The sequence below is a fragment of the Neofelis nebulosa genome, chromosome 2 (genome assembly GCF_028018385.1).
Source record: "Neofelis nebulosa isolate mNeoNeb1 chromosome 2, mNeoNeb1.pri, whole genome shotgun sequence".
Taxonomy (NCBI): domain Eukaryota; kingdom Metazoa; phylum Chordata; class Mammalia; order Carnivora; family Felidae; genus Neofelis; species Neofelis nebulosa.
In genome coordinates this window covers 191,567,772-191,583,976 of record NC_080783.1, presented here as the reverse complement: position 1 = coordinate 191,583,976, position 16,205 = coordinate 191,567,772, and the positions used below count along the sequence as shown (strand labels likewise).

At 55.1% G+C, this 16,205-nt stretch overlaps 2 protein-coding genes across 3 annotated transcripts in view; both read right to left on the bottom strand.

Moving 5' to 3' along the window:
- Positions 1–154: 154 nt before the first annotated feature.
- BMP8B (bone morphogenetic protein 8b) overlaps positions 155–16,205 on the bottom strand; it is a 34,522-nt gene continuing 18,471 nt past the window's right edge. The window contains exons 4-7 of one of the 2 annotated variants that reach the window (XM_058717925.1): positions 10,908–11,102; positions 10,080–10,159; positions 9,401–9,511; positions 155–5,853 (exon numbers count right to left, since the gene is read on the bottom strand). In XM_058717925.1, the coding sequence (XP_058573908.1) occupies positions 5,704–5,853; positions 9,401–9,511; positions 10,080–10,159; positions 10,908–11,102 (536 nt within the window). In that variant the 3' untranslated portion in view covers positions 155–5,703. Of the gene's footprint in view, positions 5,854–7,130; positions 9,512–10,079; positions 10,160–10,907; positions 11,103–16,205 lie in introns of those variants that run through there. The other variant, XM_058717923.1, reaches the window with a different exon arrangement.
- Positions 12,545–15,484, bottom strand: OXCT2 (3-oxoacid CoA-transferase 2). Its single transcript, XM_058715488.1, is given in 3 exon segments — positions 12,545–13,924; positions 13,927–15,102; positions 15,439–15,484. Coding segments are annotated over 3 exon segments (1,716 nt in total). The 3' UTR covers positions 12,545–13,430.

Genomic DNA, 16,205 nt, shown 5'->3' with positions numbered 1-16,205 from the left:
GCCAAGTAATAGATCTTCAAGCCAGGTTCCCTTGTCAGATCATTGTCAGAACGGTGGAAATCAAAGAGAGTGGAGAAATTCCTGTCTTCTGCTGCCTGTGCTCCTAAACTCATGCTGGCTAGTCTTGTAGGCAGCAAGCATAGTTACAGCTCTCAGCGATTCATGTGTTTATTTCTTCATATTCACTCTACAGATATTAAGTAAGCTCTGTGCCCAGCATAGGGCTTGAACTCACAACCCAGAGGTCAGGAGCCACATGCTCTACTGACTGAGCCAGCCAGGTGCTCCCATTCTACAGAATTTTTCACACAATATTTTAACTCAAAATGCCTTCTTTGTGCCACATACTGTGCTTATTTGTCTGGAGACAGGATGTCACCCAGCTACCTGGGTCTAACCAACCTGCTGCCTTTTTTGTGAATAAAGTTATTGGAACACAGCCACATCCATCTGTTTACATATTCTCTATGGCTGCTTCCTTATCACAGTGACAGAGCTGAGTAGTTGGTGACAGATACTATATGGTCCCCATGTTAAAACTCTCCAGAGAAACAGAACCAATAGGATGTGTGTAGACATGTGTATATATAGAGATTTATTTTAAGGACTTGGCTCCATGACCGTGGGCCTTGCAAGTCAGAACTCTGCCGGGCAGGCAAGCAGGCTGGGACCCAGGGAAGAGTTGATGTTGCAGGTCAAGTCTGAAGGGCTGTCTAGAGGCAGAATTCTTCCTCCCTCTGGCAAGCTCAGTCTTTCCTCTCTTAAAGGCCCTCGACTGATTGGATGAGGTCCACCCACGTTTTGGAGAGTAATCTGCTCTACTTCCAGCCTGTTGCTTTAAATTAATCACATCTGAAAAGTACCTTCACAGCAGCATCTGGACTGGTGTTTGACCAAAAACTGGCCGTGGTGGCCCAGCCAGGTTGACACACAAAACTAACCAACACAGACCCAAAGCCTAAAATATTTATGACATGAACCTTTGCAGAAAGTTTGCTGATGGCTTAAACAAACGGTCCCACCCCATGCTGAGCTCACAGTCTGGTCCTCCTAATGCAGCCACTGCTTGGAGCTCAAGCTTCTCTCTCCAAGCTCAGCCAGGTGGCTTTCAAGCATCCCTCACCTGCTGAAGGCCTGAGCAGGGACGAGCCCTGTGGCCACTAGGCACCTCTCTGGTTGGGTTGCTAGGACCATTCAGAATCCATGGGGCTGGGCTTTTTGATGTTAAGATCTGGACGAGCCTGGTGCCTCCTGGCCCTGGTGACCCCAGGATAGCTCCTGTGAGGGATGTTGGCTGAGCTCCTACTTGGGGTTTCTGTCTTCCTTGTGGCTAGGATGTACCACATGGTTACCCTTGACCCTACAGAGCTCCCAAAAGAGACCTTCCCTCAAAGCGCAGGCCCCCACTCTGAGGGCAAACTATGACCATCACAGGTCAGCCACCAGGAAAGGATGTGTATAAAAGGGTATAGCACAGCCACCTCCCAAGAGGGGACTGACTCCTATGATGACCTTGTTGCTTTCTCTTGTTCCTTGGTAGCACCCACTGGGTGCCAGTGCCCCTCCCAGTGTGCTACGGACCATCTGCAGGTGTTATCCCTGTATCCGCAGCAGAACCCTATACAGAGGTAAACCAAGGCCTGGGTGACATGGCTACAAAGTCCCAGAACATGGTAGAGCAGGATAGGAAGCTCAGCCTGCCTCCCCGTAGTTAAGTGGGGTCCTGGGAGGTTTATTGGGCTCTAGCCTCGGCCTATGGCAGGGGGCCCAAGGCCCTCAGGGAGACACATAGTCCCTATAGTTGGCCTGGACCCTTTGGGGAGACCTAAGGAAACAGGGTTCTTCCCTGCCAGACAGGAGGTGCCCCAGAGCCTGGGGAGCAGTGGCCTGGCTACCTGATCAGCTCCTCACAGCATACTACCAAACCTGTTACTTGGGAAGGCTCTGGTCCTTCGGAAGTGTACCCAAGGGTGTCTGAGGTAGCTTCCTGGTCTGCATGCGCATTGCCTCAGCCCCAGCACCTCAAACAGGGCCGGGTTTTGCCAGTGCACTGACTCCTTCAGGTTGTGGCCCCAGAGTTGGTCCCGTGGCTGCTAGAGTTTCCTCTTTGACAGCACATCAGCCCTCGGATGTGGCTGGCTGTGATGTCACAGTCCCAAAAGCCTGCAGCAACACTCCAGGAAGGGATTTGGGACCTACTTTTTAGTTGTGAACACATCTTGTAGGCTGCAGGTGTTAAAAACCAAGAAAGCCATGTTTTCAAAAAATATTAACAGGAAAATTTCTACTACATAATGAAGTGGGAAAAGCATATTTCAAAGCAATTTATATGATACGGTGTGATCCCAATTTTGTAAAAATACCTATCTATAACATGTAAACCTCTAAACATGTGTATCCTAAGGAAAAAGCCTAGAAACAAATTCACTAAAATACTGTGTTTATGAATCATACAGCTGTGACAATTTCAGATTTTTTTCCCCAATTTGTCCTCCAAAACTGCATTATTTTTGTAATAAATGAAAAACCTGTTTTTTAAAAGATGGGTTGAGTGCTTTGTACCTTTAAGCAGGCTGGTGGGATCCCCTTGCCCCTGGGAACATGGGAAAAAGGTTCACAGCCTTGGCCGTAACCAGGCACTTTCCTCAGGCCTTGAAAGCAAGTGGGAACACAAAGTCCTCCCTCCAGAGACTGCAGGGTGTAGATTTTCAGGAGAAAGCACAACTCTGAAATAAGTACACCATCACCTGCAGAACACATTCTGGACAAGCACAGAAAGAGATCAGCAGATCCTTTTGTAATGTCAACAGGTACCAGTTGCTAAGTGTTTTTATGGCAGACATTGTCCTAAATGTGTATGTACATATCTGATCTTTCCAATAGCCTTGGAAGGAAAGAACCAATATCCTACCCTACCATAGAAAAGGACCCAAGATTCACATCCATTTGGCTCCAAAATGCTGTACTCTTGCTGTGCTGCCTCTGTTCCTTTGGTAATTTTCCAGGACAGGTTACCTCCCCACCTGAGAAAACCCTGGACAGAGATGTTGTAATAACTTGGCCTCCAGGCCAGCATTGCACTGCCAAAGCCGAGACTGCTCTGCACGTGTCCTCAGCCTTTTCCCACATGCCCTCCCTTCTGGCAACAGTCCTTGATTCCTCGTTGTCAGTGGGCCTGACCAACCACCCATATGTATCCTTCGGGTCCTGTGCAACCAGATAAACCAGCCATGCCCTGAGCAAGAGAAAGGGAAATGGTGGCATCTGTGCTGTGTATCTGCCAGCCTGGGCCACCCCCTGCAGCTGCTGTGCTTGGCTCAGCAAACGGATAACTGGAAATCTAACATATGCGATAAATGCATGCAGTATCATGCAATAAACAGGGCATAAAATGCAGGAGCTTTGTGTCCATTCACAATGGTTTCACTGCTCAGGGCTTTCTCCATTTGATCTCATTTGCCTGAATGGCAGAAGTTGCTGGAAGTCTGACCCAGGAAGGCAGGCAGAGGCTTCCTGTTTTTCAGTTGTGCATGAAAAAGGAAGATTACAATCTCCAGTCATTCCTGCTGTGCCCAGCCTGACAGGTGAGGTATATATATCCCTGTCTATAAATCTTTGGGTGATTTGACAGACATTCCTGGTGTACCCCTAATTGTGTTGGGCTATTGGCTGGGCACAAAAGATGCGAGGGTGAAATAAAGAATTGTCAAAATAATTGGCTAATTTTAAACTTACATTAGCCTAAAAGGTCATCTTTGATGTTAGGAAGATGGAAGTGTTAGATAAGGACTAGAATGGCAAACAGTTCTATATTTTATACCAGCTCTGATCTGTGACCACCACCTGAGCCCCCAATTCAAGGTTGTGAGGCAGCATCTGGGCTCAGTGTGAGAAAGGGTTGGCAGACAAGATTTCCAGCAGAAGGCCCTTTGGAGACCAGAAAGCCGAATGCTTTCATGTACACATGGGAAAATGAGACCCAGAGGAGGAAACCATCTACCCGGTCAGCTCTCTTAACATCTAGGCCAGAGTTTAGATCCTTAACTGATGGGGAACTTTCCACCTTGCAGACAGTCTGGACCTGCTCTCTATCCCAGAGTCTCTTTCTCTGTACTTGTTCCACAGTCCCTTCCAGGTCCCTGTGGAGGGGCTGCTGTCCTGCAGCAGGGCCCCTGGCCTCCACACCTGCTGCCAGGCCTGATGTCCCGGGCCCCTCCTCAGGTGCAGACTGATGGCAGAGATGCGCGTCTTTGGGCACAGGGGTGGTTCCGCCTCGGCTGGGCTGTGCCTGTGGGTTGGGCGGGCCCAGGATCTGCTTTTAATGACAGTATTTCAGGGCTCGGGCAGCTGGACTCTGTCTGCTCCAGCAGGTAAATTACAGGCTTAGCAAGTCAGAAATCAAATAAACACTCCAGCTGCCTGTGGCGGCTGCTCCAAGGAGAACAGTGGTTTCCGGGAACCTTCACCCAGGTCAGCCTAATTACTGCCTGTCACTCCCGTGGGACAGGGACCTTTTCTTTTGTCCACAGGCCTAGAGAGACAGGACAGCACTCCTGTGCACACAGGGTGATGCAGATTATGGTGACCAGCCTGATTTTGACAACTGGACATAAGCAGGTGCTGAGAAAACCCTGCCCTTGCCCCACACCTGGCCCCAGGCTGCCCAGTGTCCCAGATGCACTGCAGTGGGTGAAATGGATTGCTCCTTATGGCAGAAGATGGCAAACAGTGGAGTTCTAATACCAATCATTTTGAAGTTCTATCCAGATTTGGAAGCAAAAAAAATCAAGATTGATTATTGATGTTTGCCATGCCAAAGGGAAAGGGTAGTCATGTCATCTGTTCTCAGCATCGTCATCCTGAGCCACCCAATTTCTCTACCATGCTAGGCTCAATAAAAAGAGAACTTTTCCATGGAGCTGAGCTCAGCATGGTGACAGATAGATAGGTGAATGAAACCTCCCCAGTTTTTTGTTTCTACAAAGGCCAAAATCCACACACCGCAGCTCTTCCCCGGATAGCAGAGGCAGATCAACGCAGTAAGATCGGGAGAGACAAATGCCATTGGCCTGAGCCCTACGTCATGTGGTTCATTCAGCTCTTGAGTTGGCACACGTGCCTACCTGTGGCTAGCAGTTTGATGATTCAGATCCACAACTACACAGCAATGAGGGCAAGTCCACACTCTAACAAAAGTGCCCAGAAATACCTGGGAGGGGCAGGCAACCGGAGGTAGACTAGACTGTCTACACACATCCAAGCCCTGTAATGGATAGTAAAGAGCCCGAGGTAGCCATTTTGGGTTCTAGGTGCCCCTCGGTTCACCCCAAATCACCACAAGCCTGGACCAGCAATGGACACGGATAGGTCCTCAGATAGGACTTTTGTGTCAACCCCAAAATGCTGGTCAGCACGTGCTTCTCAGGGAGGAGGCTGGGAGAGAACCTGCTCAGTGACTCAGACCACCAGGCCTGGAGGCCAAAAGATTTTCACAAACATCAGGCAGGGAAGGGGCAGAGAGGCCTGGAGAAGATCCAGCCCTGGCAGGAAGAAAAGAAGGGCATAGATATGTTGATCTCTGGGGGCCCACCCCTCCATCCCCCCCCCCCCCCCCCCCCCGAGGTCAGGCTGGGTCTGAGAGTTTCCTGCATCTGGAGAGGGGCCTGATCCAGGCGGGAGGCTCTGCAGCGGCGGGGCCGGGCCTCAGTGGCAGCCACAGGCCCTGACCACCATGTTGCGGTGCTTGCGCAGGATGACATTGTTGCTGCTGTCATAGTAGAGCACAGAGGTGGCGCTCAGCTTGGTGGGGGCGCAGCACGCCTTGGGGACCGCGTCCGGCTTCATCAGGTGCACCTGGCCAGGGGAGGGACGGCAGTCAGGTGTGAGTACTGCGGCCTTCTCCCACGACTCCCAGGTCCCACCGACCCCGGAGTCTCCAGCTGCTCACCCTCCCCGGCTCCATCCTCTGCAGCCCGGGCTGGCGCTAACCTGTACATGTTCCCCACCCCGTCCCCCTTCACCCCTTCCCCGCACCAGCTGGCTCCCTCCTTCCACATTCACTCCCCTCAGAGGCCACGACCCGCTCACTGGTCTCCAGCACATGGCGTGCCCGGTGCCCAGTCCCTCTGCCGCACCACCCCTCTGGGGTCCCCTCCGCTCCTCCCATGTGCTCCTGTAACGTCCCTGATCATAGCTTGTCCCCATTAGCTGTTTGCCATCTGTCTCCCCTCCCAGCTGTGAGCCAGTGAACGATCACAGAACAGGAGAGACCTAGAATCCTAGGTCCATCCTCGTGTTCAGTGCTGTTACTCCTCAAGGCACTTGCCACCCCTAATAACAACTTCTTTTTTTTTTTTTTTTTTTTTTAAATTTTTTTTTTTCAACGTTTTTTATTTTATTTTTGGGACAGAGAGAGACAGAGCATGAACGGGGGAGGGGCAGAGAGAGAGGGAGACACAGAATCGGAAACAGGCTCCAGGCTCCGAGCCATCAGCCCAGAGCCTGACGCGGGGCTCGAACTCACGGACCGCGAGATCGTGACCTGGCTGAAGTCGGACGCTTAACCGACTGCGCCACCCAGGCGCCCCCCCCGATAACAACTTCTAAGGCAACTACTGTTCTGGGCCGACCGAGACGGAGGGCACGGAGGCCCCGCGTGGTGCCCAGAGTCGCATGGCTCTCAGGTGTGGCGGAACTTGGACGGGGTGTGCTGACCTGCTGCCCTCTGAACAGCCTTACTGCCAGGAGAGAGCCTGCCTGAGGAACGGCCCATTTTCAGCTTCCTAAAAATATTTCTCCCAAGCCCTGGCAGGACGAGCCGCAGTTTACACGGAACTCCGGGTCAGGGCCCCCCACTTGCAGGCCCGAAGGCGGCCCGAGGCTGTGGGGAGGCAGGAGAGAAGAGGACACCTGCTCCATCCCTGTGTCGTGCAGCCCAGGGCCCCCCACCCTCTCGGACGCAGCCGAGCAGGACCCAGATGAAGCTGTCTGGTGGGAGAATCTGTCTGGCCCCCACTCCCCTGTGCCCAGCTCTGAGCCAGCCTGCCGGGAGGACACCAGCTGGCTCAGGGCCCAACAGCCTCTCAGGGGCCCAGGGGGAGGCCGAGGCCGCTGTGGGGATGTCCAGCCAGACAGGACCTGGGTGCCACTGCTCCCAACTTCCCCACCTCCAAATGCGGTGGCCCGGTTTGGCCTTCATGGGCCCACGTGAAAAACTAGGCGACACTGCCTGCCTGTCCAGCCATGGGCTCTGAATGACTGGGAACAGGGGAGGGTCTTGCCCGAGTCGGGGTGCTGGAGAGAAGTTGGGCACCGCGGGGGTACGGCCTTTCTGAGACCTCCCCCACGCCCCAGATGAGAGCTTTGTCAGATGAGTGACAGAAAGAAGGTCTTTTATTCCATCTGGCACCAAACAGGATGACTTGGGGAAGCTAATGTGCCATTCCACCCAGCTCGTTTTTGAGCCACCGGGAGACCAAATCCAAGGGTCTGTCACTTACTGGCTGTGCATCTTTGGGTACAAATCGCGCATCTGTGGGCCTCGTTTTCTCCTCTGCCAAATGGGTAGAATGGTACTTTTCTCATTTCCAACACAAATGTATCTAGGACATGTGCCTTGTGCCAGCTCTGCCAGCATGGGGCACAGAAATGTCCCAGACATAGTCCCTGCTTTCACAGACTCAGTGGGGAGGGAAAGGGAGGCGGGGAATATTCCAGCAGACAACCAGGACCCACCGGAGCGGCACAACAAAGCAGGCCTTCAGCACTGGGAGCATGAGCGTGGTGACGACCCCTGGCAGGGAAGGGCCACAGACATGAGGCATGCAAGGGGAGCAGGGGGTGGCTGGGCCCAGGGCAGGGGAGGAGGCCCTCCAAGTGGAGGGCACAGCAGGTGCAAAGGCAGGAAGGTGAGAAACAGCCTATGCAGGGAGATGAGGGTACTAGAACATGTGGGGACACTGGCGAGGTCGGCAGGGTGGCTCACGAGGGGTCCTGCGTCCCAGGCCAAGGGCTCAACCTTCCTCCTGGGAACGGTAGGAAGCGAGACCAAGTTTCTCAACTGAGAACGAGGTACTAGGTTGTGCTTTAGTGGGATCCCCAGCTGCTGTGTGGAGAAGGGCTAAGAGGATGAGCCTAGAGGGAAATGCTTCCTTCTCTTGCCTTCACGACACCCCAAGTCCCCCATCACTGCCCAGCCTCCCCATGGAGGAGGGCAGTCCTCACCTCCGCTACTGCATCTGCCGTCTCCCCAGAGAAGCTCACCTGTTCTCAGGACTGGAGGGACGGCCCCATGCCACTCTGACATCCAGAGCTTCAGCCCGGCCCCTCCTCAGACCTGCAGGTCCCGCTTCCCTCCCGGGCCCACCTCTGACCTCACCTTCCCAGCACCCCATGCCTCCCTGCAGCCCAAGCCCACCCAGCTATCCTGACTTGGGAGCTGCACACCCTTGTGGGCCAGGAGAACCATGTGTGTCTCATCACGACCAAGCTTTTCCCAGGAAAGCAGTCCCTGATGGCAGCAACTCCCACTTGATGTGAGAAAGGCAGTGTGACCACAGGGTCAAAGCTGCTGTTAGTGATGTTTACTCTCACTCAGGGGCATCACTTAACCTCTTACTAGATTAACATAGGGGCAGGGACACCAGGAAGTAGGCTTCTAGGTAAACGTTCTAGAAAGAAATCTCAATCCTATTATCAACAAACTTTTAAAACACTTAGCAATAAACAGCAGCAACAATGCTCCTCACAGAAGCTATTATTCGGCATTTAAAGGTACCCCAGACAGCATCAAAAGCATTTACTTCCTGTGGGAGACACAAAGAACTAAGGGACCAGGAAAAAGACAATGGGGAGGTGAACAGAAGGGGGGGGCAAAGCCCAGCCCGTCACCCAGGCCACACCTGTAACGCTCTCCTCATACACCGTGCAGCAGGTGGCTGAATGCACGTGCCTGTCACTCACCCCACAGGCATCTGTGTGACGGGAGGCCGAGGGTGCCAGGGGACACGCTGATGTGTGTTTAGAGCACACAGGTACACAGGTGGGATGCACATGTTATGTGTGTGTTGTGGTGTGATGTGTGACCAGAAGCAAGCATGTCTTGTAAATCTGGGTGCCCACATATGTACGTGAATGCCTTACACATGCATGTGCAGGGCACGAATCTGGGTGTGCACAAGCAGTCAGGGTAAGTCGGGTGTGTGTGGATTTATATGCCTAGGGGTCTACATGTGAACGTGGCCACATAGGGACCAGTTCCTGTACAGACATGGGAAGTTAACTGCGTGTGCCTACAGTGAAGGGTGGGGAGAGCTCCCTGAGACCCGAGCAGACGCTTCCATCCACCTGGCTGCACGAGCCCTCTCCCCGTGGGTGGGGACAGGATGGATGCGGTACTGACCAGGGACTGCAGGATGGCGTGGTTGGTGGCGTTCATGCACGAGTCCAGCGGGAAGGAGCACTCCCCCTCACAGTAATAGGCCGAGTACCCTTGGGGAGCAATGACCCAATCCTGGGCGGGGGAAAGAGAAGAAAGTGAGTGCCATCCAGATGCCCCCACACACACACTGAGCCCCTGAATCCAGCACACGGCACAAGACGACTCAGGGCTGCCCCTTACCCACCTGCAGCCCCAGCCCCATCAGCCAAGCCTAGGGTCCCTGCAGGCAGGCTCCCCCAAGAGGCCTGTCGTCCACTGGGAGACCCTCCGCAGGCAGGGCTGGGCACAGCTCTGTCCCCTTCACGTGCACTGGGCATCATCCTCCCCACCCGCCCCACTGCCTGCATCTTCTAGAGCTGCTGTCCCAGCAGACGTGCACACGCACTGCCCTCCCAGCCTCGGTTTCCCTGTTGCAGCCCTGACATGTTCTGGCTGAGGATTCAGACTATCCCCATTTCCATGGTTTTCACCAAAAAGCACCTTCTCACTATAAAAGAAAGACATATTCCCTTCAGAAAACACTGAAGAACCTAATGCATGAGAAAATTAAAGTCACCCATAATTCTAGCTGCCCCTGAAGATACACCCATCATCTCCAGGTGGGGACCGTCATGTAAGAAGGAGGAGAGTCAGAAATTACCAGCCAGCCGAGGTCCTGGAAGCTGACGTAGAGTTCGTGCCGCCGGCAAACCTGCCGGCCGTCGGTGCCGTGAACGTCATCTGCAGGGACAGAAGCCAGGTCTGTTCTGGGGTTCCTGCTCTGGGCAGCTTCCACAGGAAGCTCCCAGGGCGGGGGACACCCCACCGGGCACACTTGGGGGATAAATGAATGCAGTGAAACAGACGCATTTGATCTCGTTAAGCCCATCCTGCAGCTCTGCTGGTGTCATGACCCAGCTCGAGAAACTTCGATGGCTCCAGGTGGGTCCGATAGCTACAGAGGAACCCTGCACTCACCCCAGCCTCCCCTGAGTTCCAACCTGTGGGCCCTCCCGATGCTTCAGTAAACAGCCCAGGGGACCCGGGGCCATCAGTGGCTCCTTTTCTGTACTGACCTCATCCCACCTCTCCAGCCGCCCCCATTCCACAGGATCGAGTGGCTCACGGAAGCCAAAGGGCAGACTCCCCGTGGAGGAGAGGAGGGCAGGAGGGGAGGGCAGGCCCACTCCTGATCCTGAGGGGCTCAGTCTGCGGGGGAGACCTCCGCATAAACAGTTGTGCATCCTGCAGGGTCCCCAGGGGCTGTGCTGCCCGGAGGATGGGGCACCTGATTCTGATGGAGACTTCTGGAAAAAGCCCTGGGAGCCAGGGGAGGGCAGAGAAAGCACTTCTGGGTGGCAGGGACGGAGAGGGCAGAGGCTGGTCCACAGGACAGTGCTGGGAGGTGACCCCCGGCCTGAACCTACTGAGGACCCAGAGGGTTCTGTCCCCTCCAGGTGGCTCCCGGGCCCCGCCCCAGTCCCCTCACCAAAGATCCCTGGGAGTTTGTTCGGGTGTGGCAGCTCGTTGGTTTTCTTGGGCGGCCTCCTCTTCAGGGGCCTTGCTGCCCGAGGGGCTCGGACGGGACCAGGGCTCGCCCTGAAAAAAGTGACCAGGAAAGGCTGTTTGGAGCCCGGCGCCCGTTGCCCCAGCAGGCCAGCCAGGCCAGGATCCACGCTGTGCCCTGAGACGGAGAGAGGAGAGAGGGCGATCACTCACGGGCAGGGGCCGTGCACATGGGACAGCGGGGACCCTCCTGCCAGGGCCTGCTCGGGCCCAGGAGCGTGGAGGCAGAGGGCCTCAGTTTGCTCCTCTGGAAACAGGAGTCCCAAGTCCGAGGGAGATGGAGGGAGGGGGGCCTCGCGAACACAGGGTCATTACTCGTGATAACGGTGAAGAATGCCATCTGTGAAACACTTTATAGGTTTCGAGTTAGTTCACACGCGTGACCTTATGTGTCTCCACAGTCCCCCTGGACCTCATGCTTCGTTGAGAAACGTCACAGCCACTCTGCCGGGGGCTCGCAGAACCACGGTTCCCATGTCCATCTGAGTGCTCCGAGGCCCGAGTTCTCCCTTCCACCCCATACGTTCTGGGGGTGTGGATGGATTTATGACCCAGCAGATTGGAGCAGCCACCAGGATGTACCCAGGGCTTGCTCTGCCCAGTACTGCCAAGAGCAGGGCGCTAACTGTCCCCTGACATCCACAAACGAGACCCCGGGTTCAGTGGGGCAGAGACATCTGGCCAAAGTCCTGGAGCCGCGGTTCAGTCAGATCCCAAGTTCTTACCCACTGAAGGTCTTACTCCCGGGTTTGTGGGTTAAAAAAGAGAAAAGGCTGTGTGGGCGAGACATGATGGGGACCTCCGGCTTGGAAGAGGGACACCCCTGAAAATGGGATTTGACCCCACAGCTGCTTAGAGATGAGGATGCCCTGAGAAACACACTCACGATCCCTGGAAATGTCGACTCCACCAATGAAACCAACTTCCTGTACCTCTTTGTATTTCCAAATGACCTCTTGATTTCTTAACTGTCAAAGTAACACAAGGGCAACTGTAAGGTAACCTCTGGGGAAGAAATATCACTCAGAAACCTCTGCCCACCCCAACACATCATTTTCATCTTTCTGGAATATTTTCATGTCACCTGAACTTTTACACAATGGTCATCTTAACAAAGAAGTCTGTTATGTTTTCCAACTTTTTCACATAAACATGTTCACTGCTGTTAAAATGTCTCCACTATGAACGTTTCAAATGCATAAAATTCCTTTGAGAAAATGTACCATAATATTTAGAGATTAGCTTAACTTTAGACATTTAGGTTATTTCCCGGCTTTCATTAAAAGACGAGAAAGGGGTAGATCTCTTCATTCTCATTTCCTGTGGAATTTTCCTTTTTCTTTGTTTGAATGTTTCTATTTTTCAGAGAGAGAGAGAGAGAGAGAGAGAGGCGGGAGGGGAAACGTGAGTGGGGGAGGGGTGGGGAGAGAGGGGAACAGAGGCTCTGCAGTGGGCTCTGTGCTGGACAGCAGCGAGCCCGTCGTGGGGCTCGAACTTACAAATGGAAACTGAGATCATGACCGGAGCAGGAGTCGGATGCTCAACCAACTCAGCCACCTAAGAGCCCCTCCCACGGTATTTTCTTAAACTAAACGACAGGAGGTGATTACTGACTTTTATGCTCCTTAAAACACAGTGCCAACTGCTCTACTTCCTGTACATCACCTCAGTGTTGCCACCCTGACACACACACACACGCACAGGCACATGTACGCACGTACGTATGGAAACACCCGTGCACTTCTCATACAGGATACAGACATACACATACACGATGCTACGTGTCTGTTCCATTAGCGGGTGTCTGATTCACTGTGAAACCATCCCAGTCCTGCTCAGCTGGCAAAGGTCAGCCCTTAAACAGCCGGGCTCTAGACCTGGGGCCCCGGGCCAAGTTGGTTGAACTAATCAGTCCAGAGACTAAACTTTGATCTATGACATCACCTCCCACAAACAAATGCACCGGACACGTTAGAGGCACCGCTCAGGAACGATCCTGCTGGGACGGGAGGGGGGTCAGCTGCAGGGGCTGACACTGGAAGGAGCCTTGGGGATACGGGGGTGGTTACTCCTCCCTCATCCCTTCCCCTCACATTTCGTGGCTCGTTCCCGAGAGAAGGCTCCTCGGTGAAAGCCTTCCTGTGGGATCATCAGAGCTGCAGGAATTTAACGTAAACATCACAGTGAGGAGGGCGTCCGAGTGCCCGACGACGGAACCAGACCTAACTCAGGACTCACAGAACATGCAAGAGAAACACCAATGATCTCCTTTTGTTTTTAATTAAAGCCATATTCCTAATGAGAGAATAGTCTGTCTGGCGGTAGCCAAGTCTGAGACGCCAGGAGAACCGGTCAGACGAACGGACAGGCGTGATGACACCCCTTCTGGGTGAGAGGCAGTGGTGAAAATGAAACACACCCTCTGACCAGGGCTTCCTTCCCCGGGTCAGGCGGCCACCTGCTGCATGGGTCTGAGGTTCGGTGACACGGCGAAGGGCTGCCCGTGCTCTGTGACATCGTCCACGGTCAGCCCGCCCCAGAGCTCGATCAGCGTCAGGTGTTTCTTCTTGTGCACGTCGAACACGGCCTTGTCAGTGATGATCCGGTCCACACAGCGCTTCCCGGTCAGCGGCATGGTACGCTTCTCCGAGATTTTGGGTTCGTTGGCCTTGGTGCAGTGCGCCATGGTGACCACCACTCTGGTCTTGGGACTGGACACCAAGTCCATGCCCACCCACCCCCCCCCCATGCCTTTCACCTTCTTCCCGGGTATCATCCAGTTAGCGAGGTCACGGTATTTAGAGACCTGCATGGCTCCCAGCATGGTGAGGTCGAGGTGCCCCCCTCGAATCATGGCGAATGAGTCACCGCTGGAGAAGAAACAGCCCCCGGGGAAAATGCTCATCGTCTGCTTGCCCGCGTTGATGAGATCTGCATCCACTCATCTTTGGGTGGGAACGGCCCCAAGCCCAGGATGCCATGTTCACTGTGAAGATGAACAGTCATGTCCGGGCTGATGTAGTTGCTGGCCAGGAGCGGGATTCCTATGCCCAGATTGGCATACATGCCTTCCTCAAATTCAAGAGCTGCCCGCTTGACAATTCGGGCCCCGGGGTCATCTGCAGACTCGGCTTTTTCATCGTGCTCCTTCCTGAGGGCTAGATGCTCAATTCTTTTCTCGTGTTTTTCTCCCTGAATCACGCGGTCGACATAAATGTTAGGAACGTGGATGTCTTCGGGGGCAAAGGTCCCCACATCCACGGTTTCTTCCACCTCCACCACGGAGGTTTCCGCAGCTTTGCACATGGGCACGTTGAAATTCCTGGCGCTTTTTCTGAAGATGACGTTCCCGGCGCGGTCGGCCTTCCACCCCTTCACCAAAGCAAAATCGGCGGTGATGGCTTGCTCCAGAAGATAGTGGTGCCCGTGGAACTCCCTCACCTCTCGGGGCTGGCTCATGGTGGCGATGTGGCCGTCGGGCGCGGACCTGATGGGGGCGCCTCCCTCCTGAACCAGGGTCCTGTAGGCCATGGGAGTGTAGAAGGCGGGCACCCAGGCGCCCCCAGCGCGGATGTGCTCGGCCAGGGTGCCCTGGGGCGTCAGCTCCAGCTCCAGCTCGCCCGCCAGGTACCGGCGCTCGCCCAGCGTGTTCTCCCCCACGTAGGAGCAGATGAGGCGGGCGATCTGCTTGGCCTCCAGTAACAGGCCCGGCCCAAAGCCGTCCACGCCCACGTTGCTGCTGACCACGGTCAAGTCTTTGACGCGCGTGCGGAGCAGCGCCTGAATCAGGTTCTCTGGAATCACGCAGAGCCCGAAGCCGCTGACCATGATCTTGGCCCTGTCCGCGATGTCTTTGACGGCCTCCACGGGATCCGCGTAGAATTTGGCGCGGGCACAAGCACTGGTGGCCAGGCCACGCACACCGCCCTCGGCCTCGGCCAGCGTGGGCCCCCAGCGGTTGGCGGGGACGCGGTGCCTGAGCGCCCACGCGTGTGCCTCTGGAGGACGGTCATCGTGCGCTCTGGCTCCGGGCCCCGGACTGAGACCGGCGGGGAACAGGCCAACGCCGGCCGCCACCACCGCGTCACAGAGCAGGGAGGGCGCGTGGGGCGGTGACGCTCACACCAGGTGGCCCCAGCGCCCCTGCCCACAGTGAGGGGCCCCTCCCGCAAGGGGATTCCGGACCCTGTGTCCCCCGCTGCGGAGGCAGCGGCGTTCCTGAGGGGAAGACACGACCCTGAGTCCTCGGGGTTGGCGGCAAGGCCGCCCGTGTCCAGCCCAAAGCCCCGGGGGCAAGGGAGGTCCTTCGTGGAGCCCCTTCCGGGCACACCTCTCCCTGTTGGACACCCCCAACTCTGGGTGGTCCCCTTCCTTCTCTGTCACCACACCCTTCCTGGGTGACCTGCTCCAGTCCCCTGGCCCTCAGGCCACGCAGACGGCTGCGCTTCCCACACCTGCGCTGCTCGCCCCTGTGCTCACCTGTCCTGGATGACCGGCCATCTGGACGTCTACCAGGGCTCCCAATGACCTCACCGCCAAAGAAAGTGCTCTGGGGTTGCTGCCTCAGACCTGCCCCCTCCTCTTCTTTTACTCAGACACAAATCTATTAAAAATGGGCCCCTGGCTCACTCCACATTTTCCATGATACCTCCGCTGCCCACTTTTCTCCATTTCTGCCGCTACCAACAAGCTCCTCCCCACTCCACCTGCACGCTGGGTGGCTCCTGAGCCTCTGTGACGGCACTCTTGTCCCCCACACACCACCCTCCTTGCTCATGTCAGGGGCGGGCCGTTCTGGATACATACAGAGAAAGGTTTTATTTTATCCTAGTTGAGATTTACAGAAAAACTGCACCGACAGCCCAGAGTCCCCGGATACCCAGAGCCGGTTTCCCCTGGGAAATGTTACCATTTACGTTAGGGCCGTGGCTTTGTCACAACTGATGAACCAATATGATAAATTAACATGATATATATTCGGATCTCGCCGGTCTTCCCCATGTCCTCTCTCTCTTCCAGGGTCCCCGCCCGGATCCCACATGGCCGTCAGCTGCTACAACTGCTCAGGCACCTCTGCGCTCTCACACGAGCTCAGACTTGCTTTGTAATTATGACGGTTTGCAGAAGGACCTGAAGGGCACTCTGCAGTACGTCCTTCCGTTTCCGTTTGTCTGGGTTTTTCTCACGGTTAGACGGGGTGTGGGTTTTGGGGGGAAGACCA